The sequence below is a fragment of the Arachis hypogaea genome, chromosome 3, assembly GCF_003086295.3.
Source record: "Arachis hypogaea cultivar Tifrunner chromosome 3, arahy.Tifrunner.gnm2.J5K5, whole genome shotgun sequence".
Lineage (NCBI taxonomy): Eukaryota > Viridiplantae > Streptophyta > Magnoliopsida > Fabales > Fabaceae > Arachis > Arachis hypogaea.
In genome coordinates this window covers 139,773,646-139,798,601 of record NC_092038.1, presented here as the reverse complement: position 1 = coordinate 139,798,601, position 24,956 = coordinate 139,773,646, and the positions used below count along the sequence as shown (strand labels likewise).

General features: G+C 29.0%; 2 protein-coding genes and 1 long non-coding RNA gene across 3 annotated transcripts; all 3 read right to left on the bottom strand.

The window, feature by feature from the left end:
• Nucleotides 1-226: 226 nt before the first annotated feature.
• LOC140182846 (uncharacterized) lies at nucleotides 227-1,770 on the bottom strand. The gene is made up of 2 exons (XR_011879045.1): nucleotides 1,466-1,770; nucleotides 227-420 (listed from the first exon to the last, which is right to left on the bottom strand). It is a non-coding gene; the product is annotated as an uncharacterized lncRNA (long non-coding RNA).
• A 3,481-nt stretch (nucleotides 1,771-5,251) lies between these two features.
• On the bottom strand, nucleotides 5,252-10,585 carry LOC112734609 (uncharacterized). The gene is made up of 11 exons (XM_025783999.3): nucleotides 10,275-10,585; nucleotides 9,575-9,745; nucleotides 9,427-9,482; nucleotides 8,851-8,916; nucleotides 8,600-8,707; nucleotides 8,362-8,428; nucleotides 8,071-8,155; nucleotides 7,109-7,269; nucleotides 6,375-6,476; nucleotides 5,751-5,973; nucleotides 5,252-5,655 (listed from the first exon to the last, which is right to left on the bottom strand). Exons 1-11 carry the CDS (start codon nucleotides 10,311-10,313, stop codon nucleotides 5,522-5,524), a joined length of 1,212 nt encoding a protein of 403 aa, XP_025639784.1. The 5' UTR covers nucleotides 10,314-10,585; the 3' UTR covers nucleotides 5,252-5,521.
• A 9,581-nt stretch (nucleotides 10,586-20,166) lies between these two features.
• On the bottom strand, nucleotides 20,167-23,903 carry LOC112735628 (gibberellin 2-beta-dioxygenase-like). The gene is made up of 3 exons (XM_025785155.2): nucleotides 23,641-23,903; nucleotides 23,026-23,368; nucleotides 20,167-20,406 (listed from the first exon to the last, which is right to left on the bottom strand). Exons 1-3 carry the CDS (start codon nucleotides 23,901-23,903, stop codon nucleotides 20,167-20,169), a joined length of 846 nt encoding a protein of 281 aa, XP_025640940.2.
• Nucleotides 23,904-24,956: the final 1,053 nt, after the last annotated feature.

Below are 24,956 nucleotides of genomic sequence, written 5' to 3'. Positions count from 1 at the left end.
AAATAGGTGGAGTGATATGATATAAGGAGTAATTGAAAGCTTATCCAAAGAAAATGAGTTAGTGATGACCACCTAATTAAACCTTCAAAACCTTCCTATAAATATAACGATAATGCTAAGTAAAAAAGGGCTAAAATTTATGTTATTTAATATTTATTAATTGTCACAATAATTAATAAATATTAAATAAAACTGAGTTATGATTAATTTTTTTTGTTAACAAATATTTTCGTAAATCACTTTCTATATAATAATGGTCAAAAGCTACAAATTAAACAGATAGACCAATAAGAACGAAACGAACAATAATAATTAACGAATTACAATTAATTAACCAAATAATGAATAATCTTTGATCAACAATAACAATCTCTGCTGCTGCTGCTGCAAGCTTATTCCCACTTCCACATGTGCATGTACCTTCAACAAAAATATTGAAAGGATGAATAATATTTAGTTATCATCTTCTTCACATCATGCTTAATAACAATGAGATAATAATATATGGGAAGTTCTATAATGGCATTAATTTTGGTGGTTAAAAATGGTATAAATTTGAATAACAAGTAAAATATTGACATATGGTAAAAAAATTAAATCTAAAATAAAAATGATTCTCTCTTTTGTAATTTTTTATGATTATTTTTATCAAAATAATTTTTTATAATTATTTTCATAATTATAAAAAATAATTTTAAAAAAATAACACCAAAATAATTTTATAATTATATTTATAATTATTATTTTATTATTATTTTATTATTTTTAATAAAATAATTTTTTTATAATTATTTTTACTAAAATAATTTTTTATAATTATTTTTATTTTTTAATTATTTTTAGTAATTTCTAAAAATAACACCAAAATTATTTTTTAATTATTTTTATTATTATTTTTGTTTTTAAAAAATAATTTTTTATAATGATTTTGTTTTGTAATTTTGAAAAACTAATACCAAAATGATATTTTTTCTCTTGGTGTTAGTTTAAAAATAATCATAAAAAATTATAAGAGAAAGAATATTATTTTGGTTTTAGTTTTCCAAAATTACAAAAAGAAAAAATAATTATAAAAAAATTTATTTTGATAAAAAATAATAATAAAAATAATTAAAAAATAATTTTGATATTATTTTTAGAAATTATTAAAAATAATAATAATAAAAATAATTATAAGAAATTATTTTTTAAAAATAAAAATAATAATAAAATAATAATTAAAAATATAATTAAAATTTTATTTTAATATTTTTTTAAATTATTTTTATAATTATAAAAAAATTATAAAAAATTATTTTGATAAAAGTAATTATAAGAAATTATAAGAAAGAGAGAATCATTTTAATTTTAGATTTATTTTTTTATCATGTGTCAATATTTTATTTGTTGGTCAAATTTATACCACTCTTAGCCACCAAAACCAATATCACCATAGAACTTCCCATAATATATATACTTTAAGTACCTGTTTTGTTTCCTAGTGATCATGTGGGTTTTGTGGTCATCTTAGTCGTATAGGCCAAGTCTTCAGTTTTCGCTGCTCTGTTGTTGCTGCTGCTGCTGCCGCCGCCGCTGCGAGACTGCTGGTTGCTGCTGCGGGACTGCCGGGGTGGATCGCGCAGGGATATGACCTGGTCCACATTTTCGGGTTTAGTTTGTCGATTCATTGTGAGAAATGTAATGTAATGTAATTAGTAAAATGTTGTGATCAATGGACTAATTAAAACTGTATTTGTTTTTGTGTATTTGATCTGCCATTTCGTATTTATAGACGTTTTTGATGCATGCATGTGTACATTAGGGTACATTTACATGTATGATATATATGAGCGTGTCAACATTTGTAAACTTTGCATGAAATTTAACTTGTAAAAACATTATATTTTGATATTGTTGTATTCTTATATTAATTGTATAGTTCAAGTGCGTTGTTGGGAATTTTCCTTAGCTTTCTTGAGAAAACTAAAATAATTAAGGAAACTCATGGTAGCTAAGAGAGGCGTGTACGGTCATTACTTTTATTTTTTATTTTTTTGTTGAAAGAGATTACTGTTTCTTCATGCTGATGAGCATTGCATGAGAAATGCTACTGCATTTCGACGGAACTGCAGAGAAATGCATGGAATACACTTCTTTTTTTTTTTTATAAGAAACTCAATGACAATATATAATAACTGTAAAAGAAACGGTGGTGAGTAATTTGTACAAGAATTTCAGTGTCATTTGCACGAAAAATACAGTATGAAGATTAAGTACGAGAGGATCCACTCCCGTGCGCCTGCGTGTTTGAAGTTGGAAGGGCGAATTGTGAAGATATTTACAGTAACGTGTATGTAGAATGAGTAGTTGGACATGAATTAAAAAAGATAGATGAATAGTCAACATTATTTATTAAATTATGGAAAAGTATAGGTAAACAATGAAAATATTAAATAATGTAAATAATAGATATATCGGATGTTCATTTTACTAGTGTACGGATGGTTATTTTAATATTAAAATTTAGAGGATTAATTTGGAGGTATAGTGTGTTTTTATTTGATTGGTGATTGTTCATTTTGTTCAACAAAGTTATTGTCCCCCTAGCATTCCCCTTAAATTATTGCTATTGTTATATTTTCTTTGATTCTTCTATAATTCTGTTACTTATTTCTGGGGTCCGGCCCGGCCATATTAATAGTTAAATTGAAGCGGTATGCAGTCGGATCATAACAATAGAAAGTGTATTGCAGATTTTTTGACGGTGTATTGCAATGTAATTCTTCAACAATTTGACTGGGTATAGGTTTTTAGAAGATAATTTATCCCTTTTTAAAAAAAAAAAATTGCTGGTACAAATACAATATTTTATCATTTTTTTCAAATAAGACAAAAAAAATACTTGACAATAATATTTATTGACAGAAAAAAAATCGAGATATTCACTCCCCTTCGTTTCCTGCCTTGGCCTTGGACGGTGGCTGCCAATGCTTGGTTTAATCAAACCAGTGACTTGTATTATGTCTATTAATTCACTATTTTGTTTAAAAATAACAAAATATTATATAAATCTATATATAAACGATATTTTAGAAAAAATGGTACCATCAGGTGATAACTTTAAGAAACACAATCATTTAATATTTTTTTTATCATATAATCAATTTATCTTTTTAAACTCAATGAGTATAATCAATTTATCTTTTTAATCAATTTATCATATAATTAATTTTTTATCATAATATTTAGACTATTAAATAGTTTTAGTAATAAAATATATTTTTAAAATGTTTTAATAATTATTAAATAATTTTTATTTAATTTTAATTATAAATTAATTTTTTATATATTATTTAATTATAAAATTTATTCTCTATTTTATAAATTATTATTTTATTATTCATCGTTTATGCTTATTAACAATTAAAAATAACAACGAAATAAATTTTTTATTAATCGTGATGTCTATACATATTTTGACAATATGAATCAACGAATTTTTCTCTTGATAAAAATAAAAAAATCGTGTTTGTTGTTAATTCAATTTATTTATTTGACATCAATTCATTGATAAGAAACGAGTGGTGTAAAAAAAACGATTAAAAGTATAACATAGTCGATTAAACTGCACACTAGAATATAAATTTTTTCGTATTCAATAGATTGAAAATACAACACAATCAATTGAATTTTGTATGATAATATGGATTTTTTCTTATTCAATCGATTAAAAGTGTAACACAATCGATTGAATTGGGCAATTGAAAGTATAACACAATCAATTGAATTTTGCACGGAAATATAAATTTTTTTATTCAATTAATTAAAAGGATAACACAATCGATTGAATTGAGTATTGCGCTATATATTATGCCTTCCTTTTTTTGAACAGCCTTCTTTTTTTGAACAAAAGCTCCCATTTTTACATGACTTTTTTCTCTCTCTAAAACTAAAAAATTTCTCTCTTCATAGTATGTGTTATTATATCTTTAGAGACATGTGAATTAATATGTACAAATAAACGAAGTTTAAAAAACATTTTGTTAGCATTACTAATGTATTAATAACACGTACGATAAAAATTTTTGTCATTATCAAACTAGATGTCCGAGTGATAGATTGTGCGATCTCAACAGAAATTATCATTAGACACCAGTGTTCATTCTCTTAAATGAGAACATATATATAAACCATAAAATTGTAATATGAATGTTATATATATTGTTAAGGAAAAATTATATATACCAAAGAATAGACAAAAAAAAAAACTTACAAATTTTAAATTAGTAGTGGGTTGCATAAATTTATAATTTATAAATATAGTATTGCATCTTGTTTAAATCTATCTTGCTGGAGACATTTACCTACAAACACTAATAGACTTATATAACTGTTAGATATTAATTGGCATCTATTTTTTTTATTGAAGATAAAATTTTAAAGATAAAATAGATAAATAATAAAATAATAATTTATAAAATAAAAAATAAATTTTATAATTAAATAATATATAAAAAATTAATTTATAATTAAATTAAATAAAAATTATTTAATAATTATTAAAAACTTAAAAAATATATTTTATTGTTAGGACTATTTAATAGTCCAAAGGTTGTTGGATCATCAAATTCCTTGCGCATAAAAACATGTGAAAGCTAAGATAAAATTAAAGAACTTTTGACAAATTCTTATTTAATAATTAATATGTTAAATTGAGGGAAAAAAAACCAAAAAGTTTTACTCAATGTCAAATAAACTATATCAAAATAATACATGTTAGTCACCAAAAAGAGTCCAGAGAGTCACCAAAAAAATAATACATGTTAAAACAATTTCATGACTCAAGAATCTACCAGACATAATGAATCCTTAGGGCTTATTTGATCTATTTTTATTTCTTTCTTTTATTTTTAATACTTTTAAATTTTATAATTTTGTGAAAAATGAAAATTTAAGAGATAATTTGGGATAATAGAAAGGAGTTCTTTACTGAAAAGTAAATGTTATAACTAAATTTTTAAAATAGTGTGAAAATTGTATATAATGTGCATATTTTTTTATTGTAAAAAAAATCTTAACTCTTTAACTATAACAAAAACCGAGAGGTATTTACTTTTACTATTTTTTTTAACGTAAAAATGCAAGGCATTTAACGCTAACGTTTGCATGAAAAAATAGTATCAGTTACAGAAAAAACCATATATAAACTAGGGATTTAAGTGAAAAATTACTGACTCGAAAAATTAACTCAAAAGAGAGAACTACCAAGCAATTATAAAGATTGTAGTCATAAAAACTTAATTACCCACAGCCATATCCCGAAGCCTAAATACGACGGGACTTGTAATAATTGTTGCACAAACACAAATTGACCGGGGTTTGAGAAAAACCAGAACCTGAGAACCATTTGATGAAATTATGCAAATAACATCGCCAAACTCCACCCAAATAATGTTTCGGGTTCCGTAGTTGTACAACCGCAATTTTGTCGCATACAAATTGGGAGAGCTACCTAATGGAAGAAAGTGAAGGCTACATCTATTCAGTGAAGTATTTGACTGCCATAATCAGCATTAAACTTTTCATATTTATGGGCATGCAGGTGAGCAGATGGCCTTGTGTTTTTCAATGCTGCTTCTATATCTTCATACCTGATTGGCCCAACTTTTGGCAACTCTGCAACACAATTAATGCGAATTGCAAATGTCAACATTGAAGGAACAGCACTACCAGGAGTAACCAGTGCATGTAGATTGTGCAAACTGACATACCTTCTTCCGGTACCACCTCTTGTCTCTGTTCAAGTTGAGACATTAGGCGTCTCAAAGGCTGCATCGCTGTCTCTTTGCAGAGTAACCGGATATCTGACCCTGAATATCCTTCGGTCCGCTCCACTAGCAAATCATAGGGGATCTCTTCCTCATCAGGCTGCGGAGGAAGGAGTTCCTCGAACATGGATCTTCTTGCTTCTGGTTCTGGGAGTGGTACAAGGATCTTTCCAATATGGTCAAAGGAAAACCATTAGAGAGGATAAATTGCATGATCAGACTGCTTAGGAGGTATCATGTGAATATGACTTGGACAAAGATATATTTTCTACCCTAAAAGGAAAGAACAGTCAGTGTGCTGATCAAAAGAGAGGATCTATGAAGTTGGTTACATTCTTGGTAATTCATGTGTGCCTCCCAAACATCTTAGGTTAATTTAAAAGAAGCCCAATTTATAGTGTGCTTCATGCATACTGAGCTTGCAAATGCAGCTCTACTTGGCTGGCAATGCATCTCCAGATGGAGTAAAATTAATATATTAACCAAGACAGAATGTCAATTTGTTTAAAGAATAAAATGTTCAAATTTTGGTAGTGAACAATGAACTATTATATGTTGAAAGGATACTCGCTTCTCAAGACGGCGGAGCATAGCTGCATCCAATTCCCAGGGAAGATTTGTTGCCGCCAAAACAAAAACAAGCTCATCAGTCTTGGCCAAACCGTCCATCTGCAATCTAATGCAAATGATCAATATTTGAGAGAGCACAACAGAATACACGTCACTTCATTGTAAATTGATAAAGGAGCTGTAAGGTGCTGCAAGGGAACTAAAGGAATTGTACGTTGTGTAGTATAAATACAGAACTATAAATACAGTGAGATAATGTGAGTGAAAATTTCAAGAGGTAGTGATCTGATCGGATCACGGGTTAGTGCAATATTCAGTTTCCTCAATAAGAGTAAAGTATTACCTATCTTTCTTAGTCCGGTAAAATAATGGTCAAATGAATCTCAGTCACACTAGCTAGTTAAAGGGTGAAATGAACAATAAAAAACATATTCAGTAAAATTTCCTCAAACTTAGTCCAGGTAATTGTCCCCACAACATATACAATGTGGATCCACCTCTATATAACAGTCATATTTTGGATGGTAAACACTCTCAACAGTACATTCTCTTTTTGCTGACCAGATATAGGAGGCAAGAAACAAGTCCAATATATGCAATAACTTCGAATTCTATCATAGTTGATTTTATCCAAGGACAGCTAACATATAAAGTGTTTTCAATACAAATCATGTTATTATCATTAAGCTGGTGATTATGAAATTATATTTAGTTTAAGAAGAAAGCATCACCTGTATGAGTAGTTCAGTTTTTAGTCGTCTACTTGCTTCATGTTCACTGCGTGCTTCACCGCGTTGACTAATGATTGCATCAATTTCATCAAGAAATATGGTTGAGGGGGCATGGTGTCTTGCAAGCTCAAATAACACCTTTATCAACTTCTCGGAATCACCTGCAATCTAGAATAAATTCTGTAAATGTGCATGCCCAGTTGCCCACTGTATTATAAACTAAACAGAGAAGAACAAGGAGCACTTTGAAAGCTCTTTCTCTTCCTTACAAGATGAAGGCAATTTAATCCAAACAAAGGAGGAATCTAGGCATTCAAATGAAGCAATGTCATCTAAAATACAAGAATAATTCTAGATCCTCCTAAGGAATTCTCCTAACAGTCCTCATAATTGCCAAACAAGGAAAAATATTTGAATGCTTTGAAAATGTATTTAGTAACTTCAAAAAAAAAGTATGTTCTAAAAAAAAACATTTTGCTTGTTTTAGAAGGATTATTTGGAGGACATTGCAAAGCTCATAAAACAAATATATCCACACTCTTTCTTTCAATCCAAATCATCCCTAATATACCAAGTGGCCGTTTTGAGCTCCTGGCACTCTGAATATGATATATGATGTGAGTGCCTGTGTGTACATATTTGGCTAAGTAACAGAGGATGACAGCAGTACCATGTCTTTTCTGAACCAAATAGGATATGAGATTAATTAACAAGATCCAGGCCACTTGTTGCATCATACTATTTCATCAACAATAGTTAGTTGCATCACCTTGTGGAAAAGATTAGTCTATCTTCTTGTTCGGGGAAACAGAATTGCAGTATTATTCTTTGCAACCAAAATATTTAAATCACTTTCTTGAGAAAATGAACACTGCAGACTTATAAGTTTTACATAAACGAAAATACAAAAGAAAAATAAGTACTTTGGAAACAAGGGGGAAAAAGAGTTATGAGTAACATGCCTCGCCATTTGCTGACAACAGATGATGCTGAAATATTAAAAAATGTAGTCTGGCACTCTGTTGCAACAGCCTTTGCAAGCATTGTCTGCATCATTCAAATTAAAGTTATATAACTTTCAACAATTTAAATAAAACATGGATATCCAGAAAAAGCTGTATTTTTATGTCGAAAGAATTTAGTTTAGTTTGAGAGTAAGATTTTATTTCACTGAAAAACAACAATCTCTTGCAATGTTAGTAGACATTGAGGATGAAATCCCTATACAATTTAGGGGAAATATTAATACAAACCTTTCCTGTCCCTGGTGGGCCAAAAAGGAGAATGCCTTTCCATGGAGATAACAGACCAGTAAAGTACCTAGACAAAATGAGAAAGATCAGTGTGACTACGAGAAGTTTTCACCTCATATGTCCAGTAAATGATCTACAACATCCATATTCAAGAGTATTTTAACATGCAATGAGACCAACCGTTATCAAGTTATATAACCAATATTAGGCAAAGTAAGTCTTAAATAGCGAAACCTACTTGGGATACTTAATTGGCATCACAACAGCCTCTTTTAGCAAAAGTTTGGCATTCCCTAACCCCTTGATGCTTTCCCACTTCACATTTGGACTCCCACGAATTATATCCCTGCCAATAGTATGATGTGGAATAATAAAGATAAAGATAAAACGAAAGAATCACACATGAAATCCTTGATCCAAGCACAATGTATCGGTTCCATATGACCATCAGTTGTATAAATGTTTGTGAAAGATTAGGAGAAAATTTACCTACTTAAGCTCTCTGCTAAAGCACGCATCTCTGCAGATTCAAAAGGTGGAAGCAAAGACTTTTGCCTGAAAATGTTCAGGATAATTAATTATCAGTAGTTTAGAGAATGAAAATTTTTTCAATCTACCATAACATCACTCAAAGTCAGAGCTTAGCAACAATCCAATTAATTTGCTGCTCAATTAATTACGGACAACAACCTACATGTTTGTGATACATAGGATTCCAATAAACTGCTCTAATTAGTGTAGAATACACCAGTGACATCTTTGTTAATAAGATTTAATGTTTCATTTTATAAATAACAGAAAAACTAGAAAGACTTCACACTACTATCAATTACCCAAGCAATCAATTTCAACCAATAATTCATAAAATAGATTCAAGCATTGAAAATGATGACTTCAACAATTATAAGAGATGCAATTAATATCCAATCATAACACGATTCACGACTCGAGCATGCCAATACCATTCCTTCTTTTTTTCTCTCTACACGATTAATCCATACAGAAAAATAGAAGTGCTGAATTCTTTTGGAAAATAATACAAAGTGATGAGTCAAAAAACCATACGGCCTTTCGTCCCCATGGTTTGGTGAAAAGCCATTTGTCTGCGCAGGATTCTGCCCCTGAAACACATAAAAATGAAGCACGGATGAGTCAAATTTGAAGCATTGATGAAGGGTTCACGTGAAAAATCTGATGTATCAGACATAGGAACCTGGCTCTGAAACTGCTCAAAGATTGTCATATCAGATGATCTTTTAGCTTGCAGATTGCCGTTGGATGCATGGTTCAATGAGTTTCCATTACCAACAGCTTTATCAGCAGCCTCACCATTCTCCACCACTTTCTTCCTCCCAAACATCGCATCATAATTCAATTTGAAGTCCTATAATAATAATAAATAAAAAAGACAAGAGAGAGAGAGAGAGAGAGAGAGAGAGAGAGATGAAAAATTGTAAAACCCTCGGCACAAATACACTATCCACCAGATCAAGATTCAAAAGCACAACCAACGAAATTTCAGACAGAAAATTACACAACAGACAGTAAATGCCTTCTCAAATAGAAATAAATTTTCCTAGAAAGTTTGCAAGCTAGTTAGAACACTAAACGACGGAAAATGGATCCAATCTAGTAGAACAGCTCAACTAGCACGACGAGAAAACGGAAGAAAAAAACAACCGATTAACAAAAACACATCAAACCGATCCTACTTCTACAACTGCATGACAATGCAATTGAAAGCATCGCAACAAATCGTCCGAGTAGGTTGATCGGGGGAAGTGCAGTCCAAGGGTTCGTAGCGCCAAAAAGGGAAAAAAGCAGCAAAATAAATTGAGAATTGCGCATGGTTTTAGCGTTGAAGATCTTCTGAGGAAACAAACAAACAGAGATGGAGAGAGAGAGACTGAGACCTGGAAGGACCAGCGAGTGGGCATTGGTTCATCGGCCATGTAAGAGAGAGAGAGTTGAAGCGAAAAGCGGTTTCTCTCTCTAGAAGTTCCGTGGCCAGCTACACCAAGAGTATAGTATGCAAAGCAACAGCTTCTGACTCTGGAAAGAGTGATGAGCGAGGACAACCAACAAAAAATGAAAGGGATACTCTTTCTACTTTCTACTGAGTTGGAGATACTCAGTCACGTGCTGCCACCACGTCTCTACGCTCAAGCTAGTGTGAGAAAGTTAATAAAATAATAGGAAATGATAAATAGGTCTACAAATATTTAAATTTTTGAAGATTTAAAAATATATTTAAATTTGTAATTTTTTAAAAATCTAAACATATTGATTTTTCATGTTTATTTAGGTATGTCAGGGTCTATCATATTCAATGAAAAAATTAAATGTGACTCCACACGTGAGAGAATTTTTTAAATTAAATAAATTAGTCCCAGATCAATATGTTCAAATTTTAAAGAGGTTAGATATTTAAATGTATTTTTAAATTTCCAGGATCTTAGATGTTTATGGACCAAAAAGTCAAGAATCGATTTATCTTTTTTTCATAAAGTAAAAAAAAATAGATAGATTAATTATTCTTAAATTAAGATAATTAAATTTAAATATAATAAAAAATATATAATATTTATTTACTTATTAAATGGTTAAATAAAATATCTTAAAAGAAATAGTAATAGTGATAAAATAATAATAATATTAAGTGTGTGTTTGAATTGTGGTTTGTGAAACCGAAGTTTGAATGAAAGTAATTTTATAGAATTGATTTTAGAGTAAAGTATCGTTTTTGTCCCCAACATTTGGGGTAAGTCTTATTTATGTCCTTAACGTTTAAATCGTCATATTTGTATCCTTAACGTTTATAAAAGTGATTCAATGTTATCCTACTATCAATTATACTAACAAATCAGATTATATTTTTCAATTATTTCACTTAGATGTATTCATTCTCAATTAGGTGGATGCGTTCGATTTTAATATTATACCCACTATTTGTGTTTAGATTCAATTATGTCCTTAGAAAAATGAATTATGTAAATGTTGTAGGAATTAGTTTCAACTTTTGATGAGCTATTTTTGGGAGTGGATCATCGATTCTATCCCAGACATTTGTATTCTAACTTCAAAAATAGATTTTTAAAACTCAAACTAAAACGCTCATGATGTGTAATTGACGGCAGGATAACATTGAATCACTTTTACAAACGTTAGGGATACAAATAGGACGATTTAAACGTTAGGGATACAAATAGGATTTACCCCAAACGTTGGGGACAAAAACGATACTTTACTCTTGATTTTAAATAGAAGTAAATTTGTGCCAACATGATTTATGTTTGGCAATTCTATACTAAAATTGATTTTGATAAAATAAATATTATTTGGATAATATTAGTTAAAATTATTTTTAGATAAATAATTACTAAAAAGGACATGACAATAAATTACAATATTATTTTTTTATACATGTTTAATTTTTTTATACTTTTTTCTTATATGTTTTTATATAGTATATTTTTAGTACTCTTAGTATTATTTTTTAGTATGCTATAATTTTTTACTATTATTATTATTTATGGTTAATTTTTTTGTTTAATTTATTTTACCTAATGGGATCAATAAATTATATTATAAAAAGATAATAATAAATATAATGTACAAAAATTACAACTATAAAAATATATAATGTGAAACAAAAAATTAATAAAAAATATAAATAATAAAAAAAGAATTCGAGAAATAATAAGAATTCTATAAATAATACAATAATATGTATAAAGAATAAAGTTGGTAAAAGAAAAATAAATGTTAAATATCAATAGCAAAAGTTCTTTAGTGCAATGCAAAAATTAAAAATAATTACTTATTGTAAACATAATTTTGTTTACAAAATTACTTCTACATTTATATAAAAAAAATTATTCAAACTAAAAATTAAAACTTTCAAAAGGTTGTAACGTTTTTTTTTTTTCTTCCAACATATTTATCAAACATACCCTAATTGATTAGAGACTTAGAGCTACTGTGTGGTCTAAAATAAAACTGGTCTAAATGGCAGTATGTTGCTAAGGTTTGGTGTAAATTAATTGGGCCAAAATGCCAGAATGGATTGTCGGTCCTACACATGTTTAATAAACAATTAATTCATTTAATTGATGTATATAATTTAACAAATGAAACGTGTGAATAAAAAAGGAAAAATAAGGCACTCCTGTAGGGGTGGCAACGGGGCGGGTAGGGGTCGGTTTTTGTTCTATCCGACTCCGCTCTACCCTATAAAAAACTCGCATCAAATCCGTCCCATTCTATCTGTGGGTTGTAAAATATTAAACCCTAATTCACTCCTGTGGGTATCCGCTCCTGCGGATATCCGCTCCTGCGGATATCCGCTCCTGCGGATATCCGCTCCGCCCCTACTTGCCCCTATAATTATTAAATTCAATAAATAAAATTAAATTTTAAAAATTATATAACCACCATTTACATACATAATATAAATTAAAGTAAAAATTTATATATGATATAATATTATTAATCATTTTACTAATTATGTTATATATGTTACATATATTATATATTAAAAATATATATATTTACATATATATTATATATAGCGGGGCGGGTAGGGGCGGGTTCAACCTAAACCCGACCCCGCCCCGCCCTGCCCAGCCCAAAAATCCGACCCATTAAAATCCGTCCCCGTGCGGAGTCGAATAATTATCTGCCCTAAGCGGATAAGGACGGGATGGGTACCCGCGAGTTCGGGTAGTATTGCCACCCCTACACTCCAGTCCACTCTATATAGGCCAATTCAATGATTCACAGCTTCTAAAATTTATAGGAATTTTGTGACAAAAAATGCAGAGTTAATGAAACTCAGCAAGGGGTTGAAATCCACCAACCAAATGCATGAGGAAGAGGGATTGATGGCGCATCAGATTTGATTACCTGGATGACATTGACTCCAACACCGCTGCTGCATCCAATGTCCAAGCGGGGCGGGTTGGTTGACCAGCTACATTTCCCAAATAGGGAATTCTCCCAATACACATTTACAATTGATCAACCAATTGAATCTTTCAACTTTTATTTTTATCGGTTAAATAGTTGGTCTTATGTTTTTTAATTTTGGAAAATTCATGTTTCTTGTTTGTTTGGAGATAATCCCCCGTCCCATATAATAATTAATTCCTCATTTACATAAATTAATTCATAATGAATCTAAATTTTATTTAAAATTTACTGTTGGCTAATAAATTAGTTTCTACTAATTCAAATTGAATAACACTTAAAGAGTTCTGTTTATTACTTAGCATTTGTCATATTTGAATCTGGATATAGCATATTAAGAAACATATAATTTGTCACTTTAATTAAAATTTTAACTGTTAACCTAAATTAATTTAATCTGTATTGATTTAAGGGACGAGTGAGTTGACTATTCAACCTTCTTAAGTTAATTTTTTTGTTAACCCAATTTTGTTTACTTGGTTTTTTTTTTTTTGGGTCTTGTTGATCTACTTGCTTGATTTCTATATATGGGGCTCTTTAACATGGGTTTATCCGTCCAAGAAAAGAAAAAAGTTTTCGATCGGCCTTAGAGTCCTTTATAGCCCAAATTATGAGGAGAAAACGACCATGACCAAAAAATGCAAAAGTACATTTCGCTCAGTCCACCTGTGAATAAACATAAACTATGATGAGAAAAGAAACTGGAGCCATATATATCCCAAAAAATAAAAAAGAAAATGGTGCAACCACAGAGAATGGTTTAAAATTACTTTAGTAGGTCCGTTAATTTAATCATGGAATAGTTTGCCTAGCTTGTAAGGATTCAATCGCTAATTCTTGCGTGATTAGCCATAACTATTAACCGAAGATTTGAGCGACAAAAGAGGATTGAGTCATATTATATCACGAATAATTTCATAACCAATATGTAATTGTTTGGCTTGATTTTGGTTTATTTTTTTTATAAATGGATCCATCAATTTTATATTCTATATCTTAATTCAAAGAATATATACGATTCTTCTTAAAAAAATGAGTAACTCAAAATTTATTGATTGTAGTGTAATAACTTTACAAGCGATAAAATTATATAAATATAAATGAATCAAAACTATCTAAACAAAACGCTATACTAAAAAAACTTGAAGAATGCCATTAAAATATTCTTAAATAAAGATGTTAATAAATGAACAAAAAACTAAACAAAAAAAAAAACAGTAAACAAAGAAGGGAATTGAAAACAAGGCAAATATAAACAAATGAAAAAAAAGGCAATGCCATAAAGAAAATAATAAAATAAATTGACTTCAAATATTTACATATATTGACATTCTATGATTTTTTTTTCTTTTTGCATTAGTATGACTGAAAATTTATAGAAATTTAGTGTAATTTGAAATGTTGAATAAAAGTCTTTTTAAATTTTTTTGATTTTCCTATTTATAGAGAAGAAATTTATACTGTATTTGAGTAGTTATTTATCTTTTACCTATGTTCATGTATTATTTATTTTCTGAGTTTAATTACCCACGTTTTTATTATATCTTGATGGTCAAGTAATAATTTTCACATTCATCTGTATTAATTAAGAATCAATTCTATTTCTCAGGTATTATTTATATTTTACTAGTTCAACTCATTAAAACTCTCCCTTTCGATTTTGACTATACTCTTGGACCAAAATTTGTGTTATCAACTACTTATTATAGTAGAAGTAATTACGCTGTGTTGAATTTTTTGTGCTAACAACAACTAATATATTAAAAAAAAAAAATCATTCAATCAAATATTTTTTTAATAAAATAAAGTAAAATTAATAATCATATTAGTAACACAAACTTTTTCTTTTGAAATGCGTAGCGATGAGAAGGTGCAAATTAAAGGGTCCGATGAAATCTTTAGTTGATTATACACTCAAAGCAAGAGAAGAAGCTAGCTAGGATACATCACAAAAACAGTAGAACTCTGACCAAAAAATGTTACATCTAAAATTCTAAATTATTACGCTAGGGTCCTTATTGACGGTTACCTAATTACGAAACTAGACGTCTAGACCCATAAAAAAGAAAAAAACATATAATGGCTTTAAAAAAAATGACACTAAGCTTGTTTAAAAATTATTTAATACAATTTTTTTTATTTTTTTAATAAAAGAATTTATTTTTATTTAAAATTTAATTTTATTATTTAGAATGATTATAATATATTAAAATAAAATTCAATTATATATGAATTAATTTTTTTTTTATAATTTTATCCTTCGAATTCACAAAGTTATTTTATTAATTATAAATAAAAACATTTTTAATATTTGACCTATTAAATTTAAAAAGTACGAGAATTGATTTAGAAATTAAACTCTTTTTAATCTAACTTATAAATAAAAAATTAAAATTAAAATTCTCAAAGAAAATTAAATAATTCATTTTAATTATGTTAGGAGTTATGAATTGAAGAAAGGTGATGAGAGCCAAGCTGCTGATTTTGGAAGTTAGTTAGAGAATGAAAATGACATGGCATTGAGTTAGTTACAATTTTTCTGTTAAGAAGTCAAGTGATGGTACTAGAAAGATAAAAAAATCATAAGTTATCTTATTTAATATTTATTAATTATTATAATATTAACGAGTTCTACAAGGTAGATAATAAAGAGTGTGAACAACTAAGGCTGGAAGTGAGCTGAGCTGAGCCGAGCTAGACTAAGCTCAAGCTCGGCTCACGAAAATTGAGCTTGAGCTTATTTTCTTAAGTTCAAGCTCGACTCACCAAAAGCTCACGAGCTTGCTCGAGCTCACGAGCTGGCTCAAATAAGAGAAACATAGATACATAATCTATAATTTTATATCAATAAATTATAACTTATATATTTTTAAAAATATTTGAAAAGATCAACTTTATATATTGTTTATCTATCAATAAATTATAAATTTTTTATTTATGTCCTATATTAAAATTATATGTAAAAAATAAATATAAATATTAAATAATTAAGATTGTTATATATATATAATCGAGCCAGCTCACGAGCTAATGAGCTGAGCTTATCCAAGCTCAAGCTCGGCTCATTTAATTTATGAGCTCAATTTCAGGCTCAAGCTTAGCTCACCAGCTCACGAGCTTAGCTTATCGAGCTGTTAACGAGTCGAGCTCGAGCTGGCTCATGAGCTGGCTTGACTCACTTCCAGCCCTATGAACAACGTAAGCAATGAGCTCCATTCCAAGTCCATTAAAACTAAAAAATATTTAACTCCATTTATCTATCATAACTCTAGTTTCTCACCTTCCACCTTTTTCTCATTTTACTGCAGTTGTTTCACTCTTCATTTTCTGTCGCACGTCACTAATGCACCTCACCGCCATCGCCATCGTTTGAAGAAGCAACGCACCGTATTGCTACTACACCTTCTCCCCTGTGTCGCGCCACCCTTGTGTTCCCTGCAACCGACACCGCCGATGCACCTTATTTTTTCCCTGCGTCGCACCCCCTACTCTCGACGCTGCCGCTGCACCTTCTTCTTCTATGCATCACGCCGCCCCTGTTCTCTCTACAAGCGACGCTGTCGCTGCGCGCCTTCTTCTCCCCTTCGTGACGTCGCACCGTCGCCGAGCTAGAGAACTTGTTTTGCCGCTTCTCTAACGCTGCATCTCTGTCCTTGCTTCCACACCGTTGTGTATGTCGTGTTTTCGCCACTTCCATCACGTGCCGCTTTGTTTCGTTCACCTAAATGGTATGACCCAAATAAATATCCACATCTTAGTGAAAAAAACCATTCGCATACATAGTAAAATGAACATCATGCGGAGCATGATCATGCAGAATCAAGCAAATCAAGTAAAATATCAACGGTATACCCAAATAAACATCTAATTTAAATGAAAAGAACCTTCTGCATATATAGTAAAATAAACACCCGACTTAGTTGATAAGAAATAAGTAACGAGACAGCAGTTACGGGGCACAAGAGTCGCAATACAACAGCAGCGGTGACACAAGATTGCGAGAGAGTAGTTCCGACAAAAATAAAAGATTCAAAATTGTGATTAGACCTAATAAATTCAAATTTTGATTTTTAAAATTAAAATTAACTTTTTTTAATTTATTGTTTATATTATTCAAAAAATATGTTGTTTTTTTTTATACTTTTTTAATAATCAATGAATATTAAATAAGATAAGTTTTGATTATTTTTAACTAATTTTTTTTATTACCAAATATTTCTAGTGTTATAAATACCTCCACTAGTATCTGTAATAATCACCCATTCACAATGACAATCACATTACTCTTATTTTTAAATCACACTCTCTTCTCTCTAGAACTGAGTTCAGCTCTTGCTACACATTCTAGAGTTTAGACTCTGATCCTTCTAAAAAAAAAAAAAAAAGAAAGTTAATTCTCGAATGAATTTTAATTTTTAACATTTCAAACAAACTCTAAACTTAGAAGAATCAGAAATGATCAACAAATCGTAAAGTATGACCCTACTACTATGCGTGTCATCTTAGAAATTGAGAACAAAATTATTCGAAAGCACACAATGATGCATTGGCATTATGCCATTGTATAATAGTTGTTATTATTTGCACATAGTCCAGTTTTTCCGTACGGACATGGATGGAAGTTCAATGAATTTGGCAAGCAAAATATAGATAGCAGCATATGATGTTTATTTTCAAATAAAGATGAACTCACTTTAATTATTGTGCTGGAAAATGAAAAAAAAAAAAAAAAAAGGTCTTTGTTTGTTGGTTCTCAATAATATGGGATGCACACGTGTATTTGTGGCTTCGATCCTTATAGTATTAAGTATGATCGCATGTGCATAACTGCATAAGGTACGTCAAATTTGGACCCTTGAAAGCAAAAACTCATCAAATACATTACATTACATGCATGCATGTGCATGTCTTTGAAGAGAACAAACAAACAGAAAGAAAAAATCACCGACCATTATTGTACTTATTGATGAACTTAATAAACATGGCGCCCACAAGTTTGTGCTGTAGTTGAAAAACTAAAATTTTAGATTATAATTACAACCATGCATGATATATATTGTGATTAAGTTGCACTAGTATTTGCAGTAAGCACATGTTTGGTAACAAAAAAAATTAAATAAAAATATTTAAAATTTATTTTATTTAGTATTTATTAATTATCGTAATAATTAATAATAAATATTAAATAAAATAAATTTTGATTTTTTTTCTTTCTAATATTACTCTTCATTGTATTAAAATTGTTGTTATTGCTATTAAACTATGGTTTAAACCAGTCACACACAAAAAAAAAAAAAAAAACTATGGTTTAAACCAGCCGATTGAACAAAAATTTTATCTAAATACTTAACTAATTCGATTTACTATTTCAATCTATGATCAAAATCCAAAGTAAACTTACCAAAATATTTGTATAAATTGATTGGAATCGATTTTAATTTTGATATTTATAATTATATTTATTGTATAAATGTATATTTTTTTTACATTTTATATTATAATAAAAATATTATATATATATTAAAAATTAATTATAATATATTCATGTATAAATATATATTATTTAATTTTTAATATATATATTTTATATTTTAATATATATTATATACGAATAACTAATTTTAAAAGAGTTCCCACATGTATGTTTGACTTATAATTCCTCCTTCTCCAAATATATGTCTACATTCTTAATTTCAATTAAAAAATATGAAAAAGGACCGAAGCTAATATATATAGGATTTGAATTCTCTAAAGTGTGAATTTTACTTTAAAGAATAAAATGTGATCTCTCACCATTTATTTTATAGGTAGGATAAAAAATAAATATAAAAAAAAAATCATTCAAAGGTAGAAGATCACACTTTATCCTCTAAAGTACAAATTTAAAATTTAGAGAATCCAAATTTATTTGAGCTTGATTGCAACTTGGGAAGCTTAACGCCCAATCCGACGTAATAATAATATTATGGAAAAGTATAGGGTACAAATATATTATCTGCCAACTTCTGCCAACTCTTATTTATAATTGTGTTTCATGGAAGTGTGTTCGTGGATGTATCTAATAATTAATATATTTTAAATACATATATAAAGAGACACATCCATAAAATATATCTATAAAGACACGTCTATTAAACACAGCTATAAAAAAGATATTTTTATTAGACACATCTACGAACATACTTCTATGAAACACAATTATAAATAAGAGTTGGCAGAAGTTGGCAGATATGCTGTTGGTAACGTAACGGAACCGTAATATTATATATGCTTGACAGACTAAATTTTTGTAATAGTTCTTGAAATTTACAATTTTTATTGTTTTAGTCTTTTAAATTTAAAATTTATTATATTAATTATCGAAATTCAATTTCAAATGTTATATTAGTCTCTTGACTTTTTTATCATTATTTTTTAGAATGTTGAGTTATCTCTGACTTATCATGTTAGACACAATATTAAATAATATCATTTTATTTTGATGTTTAAATAAATAAAAATGAGATCGATTATTTTAAATAACAAGCGAAGATAAAATAATTTGTATATTATATAAATATTTTTTTTATCTTTTTATTTTTGTCTTGTTTAAGCATTAAACAAAACAGTGGCATTTAATTATGTGTCCAACCTGTTAAGTCACAGTTCAGTACTTTATTTATTGATTCAACGCTAAAAAAATTTCAAAAATTAATATAGTATTTGAATCTCAAAAATTAATATAATAATTTTTGAATTTAAGAGACTAAAATAATAAAAATTGTGAATAAAAAAGATTATTTTAAAGATTTACTCAATCTGCCATTATATTTAATTTCATCATTTGAGATTAGATTATTATTTCTCAAAGAGGCTGAGCCTATTATCAGCAAGCCTTGACTTGTATGCAGCATTCTTGTATTCCAACCATGTGAATTCCTTGTAAAGGCTCTCTTCGTCTTTCGACATGAGTGATTTCAATGGTGCTATCTTTTCACTTAATGCTGCTCCTCCAAAATATATCATTGACATCCTTGACTGCTTTGACTCTGCCAATACCCTGTGCTTTACACTTTTAAACCTTCTATTGGTCATTACCTTCACGTGTGCAAAACCAAATTAGATAAAACCAAATAGAAAAATATATTTTACAAAAAAAGATAAAGTATATTTTTTATTTTTAATATTTGCGTTTTTTTTAAATATTCTTAATATTTAATTTTATTTTTTATTTTAGATTTATTTAATTTTATTTTTAACTTTTTTTATTTGTATTAAAACAACTCTAAAATTTGTTAATTTTGCCTCTATAACATTTGAAGTTAATGTTTAAGAATAATTTTAACATAAATCAAAAACGATAAAAACAAAATTAAATACAACTAAACATTAAAAATATTTTTTTTAAAAATTACAAACGTTAAAAATCAAAAATATATTTTATCCTTTAAAAAAATTTGGGAGAAAATAATAAAAGACTAATTAACTACTAACTAGTAAAATGAATCAAATATTGGAATGTCATTTTCTTAACTATGCAATATAATAGTAAGGATATATGATTTTTTTTTTTTTTCGGACACATAGGTACATACACCCCTTAAACAAGGACATCAGTCGCTGGCAGATTATGAGGAACAAGCTTGAGACATGATTCCTGTTCTTCCCTTGAGAATGTAGGGTATTATTTGGTCTAAAATGATATCTATATTCTTTTTTTATGAGATTACAATCACTTATTTTTCTTTGATATTGAATGTGATGTGGAGTCTATATATATAATGCTATTGGCTAACGTGCCTTTAGCATGGTACTTAATTTGTTAAAAAAATTAAATTGGTAATATTTAATGAATTCTAAACATTTAATTTTTTATTTTAAAAGGTAAGTTAGATAAATTAAGCACAAAACAAAAGGTACTATAGAATTAGACATATATAATATAAGATAAAATATTATTTTAGTTTTCAATATTTTAGTTAAGTTTTAATTTTGATTTTAATGTTTAAAACGTTATTTTTTTGTTTCTTGGTCAAAATTATTTTTTTCAAAAAAAATTATTTTTTCTATTACAGTTTTTGGTGCTACTTGAAGGAAATCATAATAGAATAGTAATTTTGGATTAAAAATTTTTAATTTATTTTGACTTAAATAATTAAAATAAGACAAAATAAGACATTTAAAATGAAATGAGATGTTTTAAATATTAGGAATAAAATGAGGATTTAATTCAAATGTTAAAAATTAAAATAATACTTTATTCTATAATCTATATATTATATAGTCTAAGAAAAATTGATATAACGTGAAAAAAAATACGAATAACAAACGGGATAAAAAAATACAAAAATTTAAAGTTAAAACATCTTGATCTTAATAGAAAATTATGCAAAAAGATAAAATGGTTTTCATAAAAATATAATGTAATTTACTAATCAATATAAATAAGTATTGTATTATTATACTTATTCTATCTTCTAAAATTACATAATTGTTATTAGAAAAAAAATAAAAAAGAACATATTAATTAATATAAACGTTTGACAATTTTTTTTGCATGAAAATTAAATTTAATAAATATTTAAAAATCTTAACAAGTATTATCGCAAAAATAATCAAATGCTTACTTAAATTTAATAAATAAAAAATAAGTAAAAAAATTAACTATTTTATCTTAATAATTAAATATATATTTTTTATTTTATTAATTAAAAAATATTTTAAATATACAATTAATTAATATAATTTTATTTTTATACAAATATTAAGAATATTTAGTATGTAAATAATATTTTTATATAAAAGATTTAAAAATATTATTTATACATTAAAATTAGCTAACACTGTATTTATACATAAATATATGTATAATTTAATTTATTTTCAATGTGTATTTGTATTATAATATATAATTTATACTAGTGATTAATTTTTGTAGTTGATTTTGATGTACACGTAACATAGTTGAAAAAATTAGGGTAATGGATTCTCTCAAATTTTTTTAACAATTGAGGGAGTAAAGTGTGATCTCTCACCATTAGTTTTATATGTGGGACTAAGAATAAATATGAGAGAGAGAGTAATAAAGGGTTAAAGATCACACTTTACACTCTCAAATTTTGTTAACAATTGAGATGATTCATTCCCAAAAATTAGACACTCCTAACTATTTTGTCCCTTAAAGAAGAATGATCATGTTATGTATACACAAAAATTAGCTACTAAATCAGTCACTAATATAAAATATATATTAGAATATAAATACATATTAAAAATAAATTAAATCACATATATATTTATATACAAATATATTAGTGACTGATTTTAGTGTGCGAATAACATTTTTGAAAGGTTTTGCTAGGTAGACAATGACTTTTGTAAACAATATGAACAATGGGCTTTAAAATTGACCCAATAAAATAAAAAATCACTTCACCTCAAATTACTTCCTAAACCTTAATATTAGGATAACTATCTGCACATCTAGTAAATAATAAATTAAACATCCAACCATTATTAACTATGTACGAATAAATCAAATTAAAAGAAATAAACATCTAATTAAAAATCTGCATACCTATTAAATTGAATATCTAATAAATACATTATTGATATTATTTAGTATTTTTTTTATTTACCTATGCTTTTCCTTTTTGAAACAAAGAAAAGAGTAACACTAAGATAGTAAGATGAAGGAAAGAAAGAGTGAATGGGTACCTGCAAGGAGTCACCAACATTGATGAAAAAGGAAGTAGGATCAGGTGGTATAGAAACCCAACTGCCATCGTTAAGACATATCTGAAGCCCCGATTCGTTGTTCGATCGAAGCACTGATATTATCTGTGGGTCTGTGTGCTCCCCAAACCCAATCAACATTTTCCCATCCTCCTCTGCCGCCACCGGCGGATAGTGGTTCAACCTAAAGCACGAATCACTCCTCTCGTCCCCAACCACCCTACTCAGCGCATTCCTCTCCCCAATCCCCAGTCCCTCTGCCATTACCTCCAGCACCTCGCAGCACATCTTCTTCATCGCCACCATGTACTCTTCCAACGCGCATCTTCAACAACAAAATTATTTGAGTCTATTTTATTATAAAAAGAAAAAATCTAGGTGCCAGCACCCTGGTTAGCATGTAACCAGCAAAAGAAGAGTGAATAATCTCACACCATTAGATGAAATCTCATATCATTGAAAATATCATTAATGACTACTTCCTAGCTACAAATCACAAAACTTGCTGCCCCTAACATTTCTCTTATAAAAAATATGGAATGCGTCATGAAATTATTATATAATAAATGATTGTATATCTAACATGAATCATGGAACCTGAAGAGTACGGGTAACTGGTGGAGAATGAGGAGGGAGTTAGGGGAGAGGAGGAGGTACTCGACCCGGCCGACGTCCCCGTTGGAGCCAATTCGGCTGCTGCCGTAGCCGAAAGGGTCGTGAGGCGGGGCAGCCATGTGTTTGAGAGACTGCGGGTGGTTGAAGAAGTTAAGGGCATGGTTTTCGAGGTTGGAGATGAGGTCGAATGAAACGCCATGGTTGATGAGCTTGAAGAAGCCATAGTCCTGGCAGGCCTTGACCATTATTGTCTTTGTTGGGTTTTTCTCTCCTTTGTGAGGCCCAAGCCCAACATTTTGAGGGTGTCTCTTGCACCCATTGTGCCACAACCCTAGTTCAGATTTTTGGGGTCATTGAGAGTGAGTGAGAGTAGCCACCAAGTGAGAGAGAAGGGGAAAAACAAAATTCCCGTTTTTGCCCAAAGCAGTAAATTTCAAATATCAGTTTCTCAGTTGTTCACCGTTGGATCGGCTTGAAATTTAAACTGCATGTTCTTATCATCTTGTTCTTCATTCTGGTCGGTGGAGATGTTGATTGGAGATTTGCAGTGAGAGAAATTGGCTTCGCAAGAGAGAAATTAGGTTTCCCGTTTTTACACAGAGCAGCAATTTTGGAACGGCAGTTTCTCATTCTTTCACCGTTGGATCGACGTGAAATTTGAACTGTAGATTCTTCACATCTTGTTCTTCATTCTGGACGGTGGAGATTTTAATTGGAGGTCTACAGAGGGAGAAATTGGCTTCGACAGCAGCTCTGTTTTTTGGGTATATTTCATCTTCTTGCTTTTCATTTGTGAGCTTTGGTGCTTTGATGTTTTGGCTGGTTATATGCACATTTTTGTGCTTTGTTTGAGACTCTCTTGTACCTCATTTGATTATAGTGGAGCTATTTCATTGGTCTGGACGACTCGTGGTTTTTACCTCTTACCTTGAGGGGGTTTTCCACGTTAAAATCTCGGTGTGTTCTTGTTATTGCTTTACTTGCTATATTTGCTTGTTATAGTTGCTGCCATATTGTGTTGTGAGTGCTTCCATATTGTTCTTGTGTTGGACATTGTTGTCGTTTCCGCTGCTAGGCTCTTTCATACTGGCATCAGAGCTTGTTGGTATTTTTCTGGGCTTGTGATTCTGTGAACAATGGAAGCTAATACTAATACTAGTAGGATGATCACTCTTAATGGTCCTAATTATGATTTGTGGAAGTCAAAAATGGAAGATTTGCTTTATGTCAAGAATTTTTATCAACCAGTTTTTGGTACAGAGAAGCCTAATGATAAATCTGATGATGATTGGACTTTG

Bases quoted from the DNA above. Each gene is read 5' to 3' on its own strand.
- LOC112734609 (XM_025783999.3), bottom strand. From the start codon at position 10,313: ATGGCCGATGAACCAATGCCCACTCGCTGGTCCTTCCAG. The intron at 9,483-9,574 runs GTTCCTATGTCT...TATGTGTTTCAG, and splicing joins TTGAGCAGTTTCAGAGCCAG to GGGCAGAATCCTGCGCAGAC. The intron at 8,917-9,426 runs GTATGGTTTTTT...GAACATTTTCAG, and splicing joins AACCATGGGGACGAAAGGCC to GCAAAAGTCTTTGCTTCCAC.
- LOC112735628 (XM_025785155.2), bottom strand. From the start codon at position 23,903: ATGGTCAAGGCCTGCCAGGACTATGGCTTCTTCAAGCTCATCAACCAT. The intron at 23,369-23,640 runs GTTCCATGATTC...TTGTTGTTGAAG, and splicing joins CAGTTACCCGTACTCTTCAG to ATGCGCGTTGGAAGAGTACA. The intron at 20,407-23,025 runs GTACCCATTCAC...GCACACGTGAAG, and splicing joins ATGTTGGTGACTCCTTGCAG to GTAATGACCAATAGAAGGTT.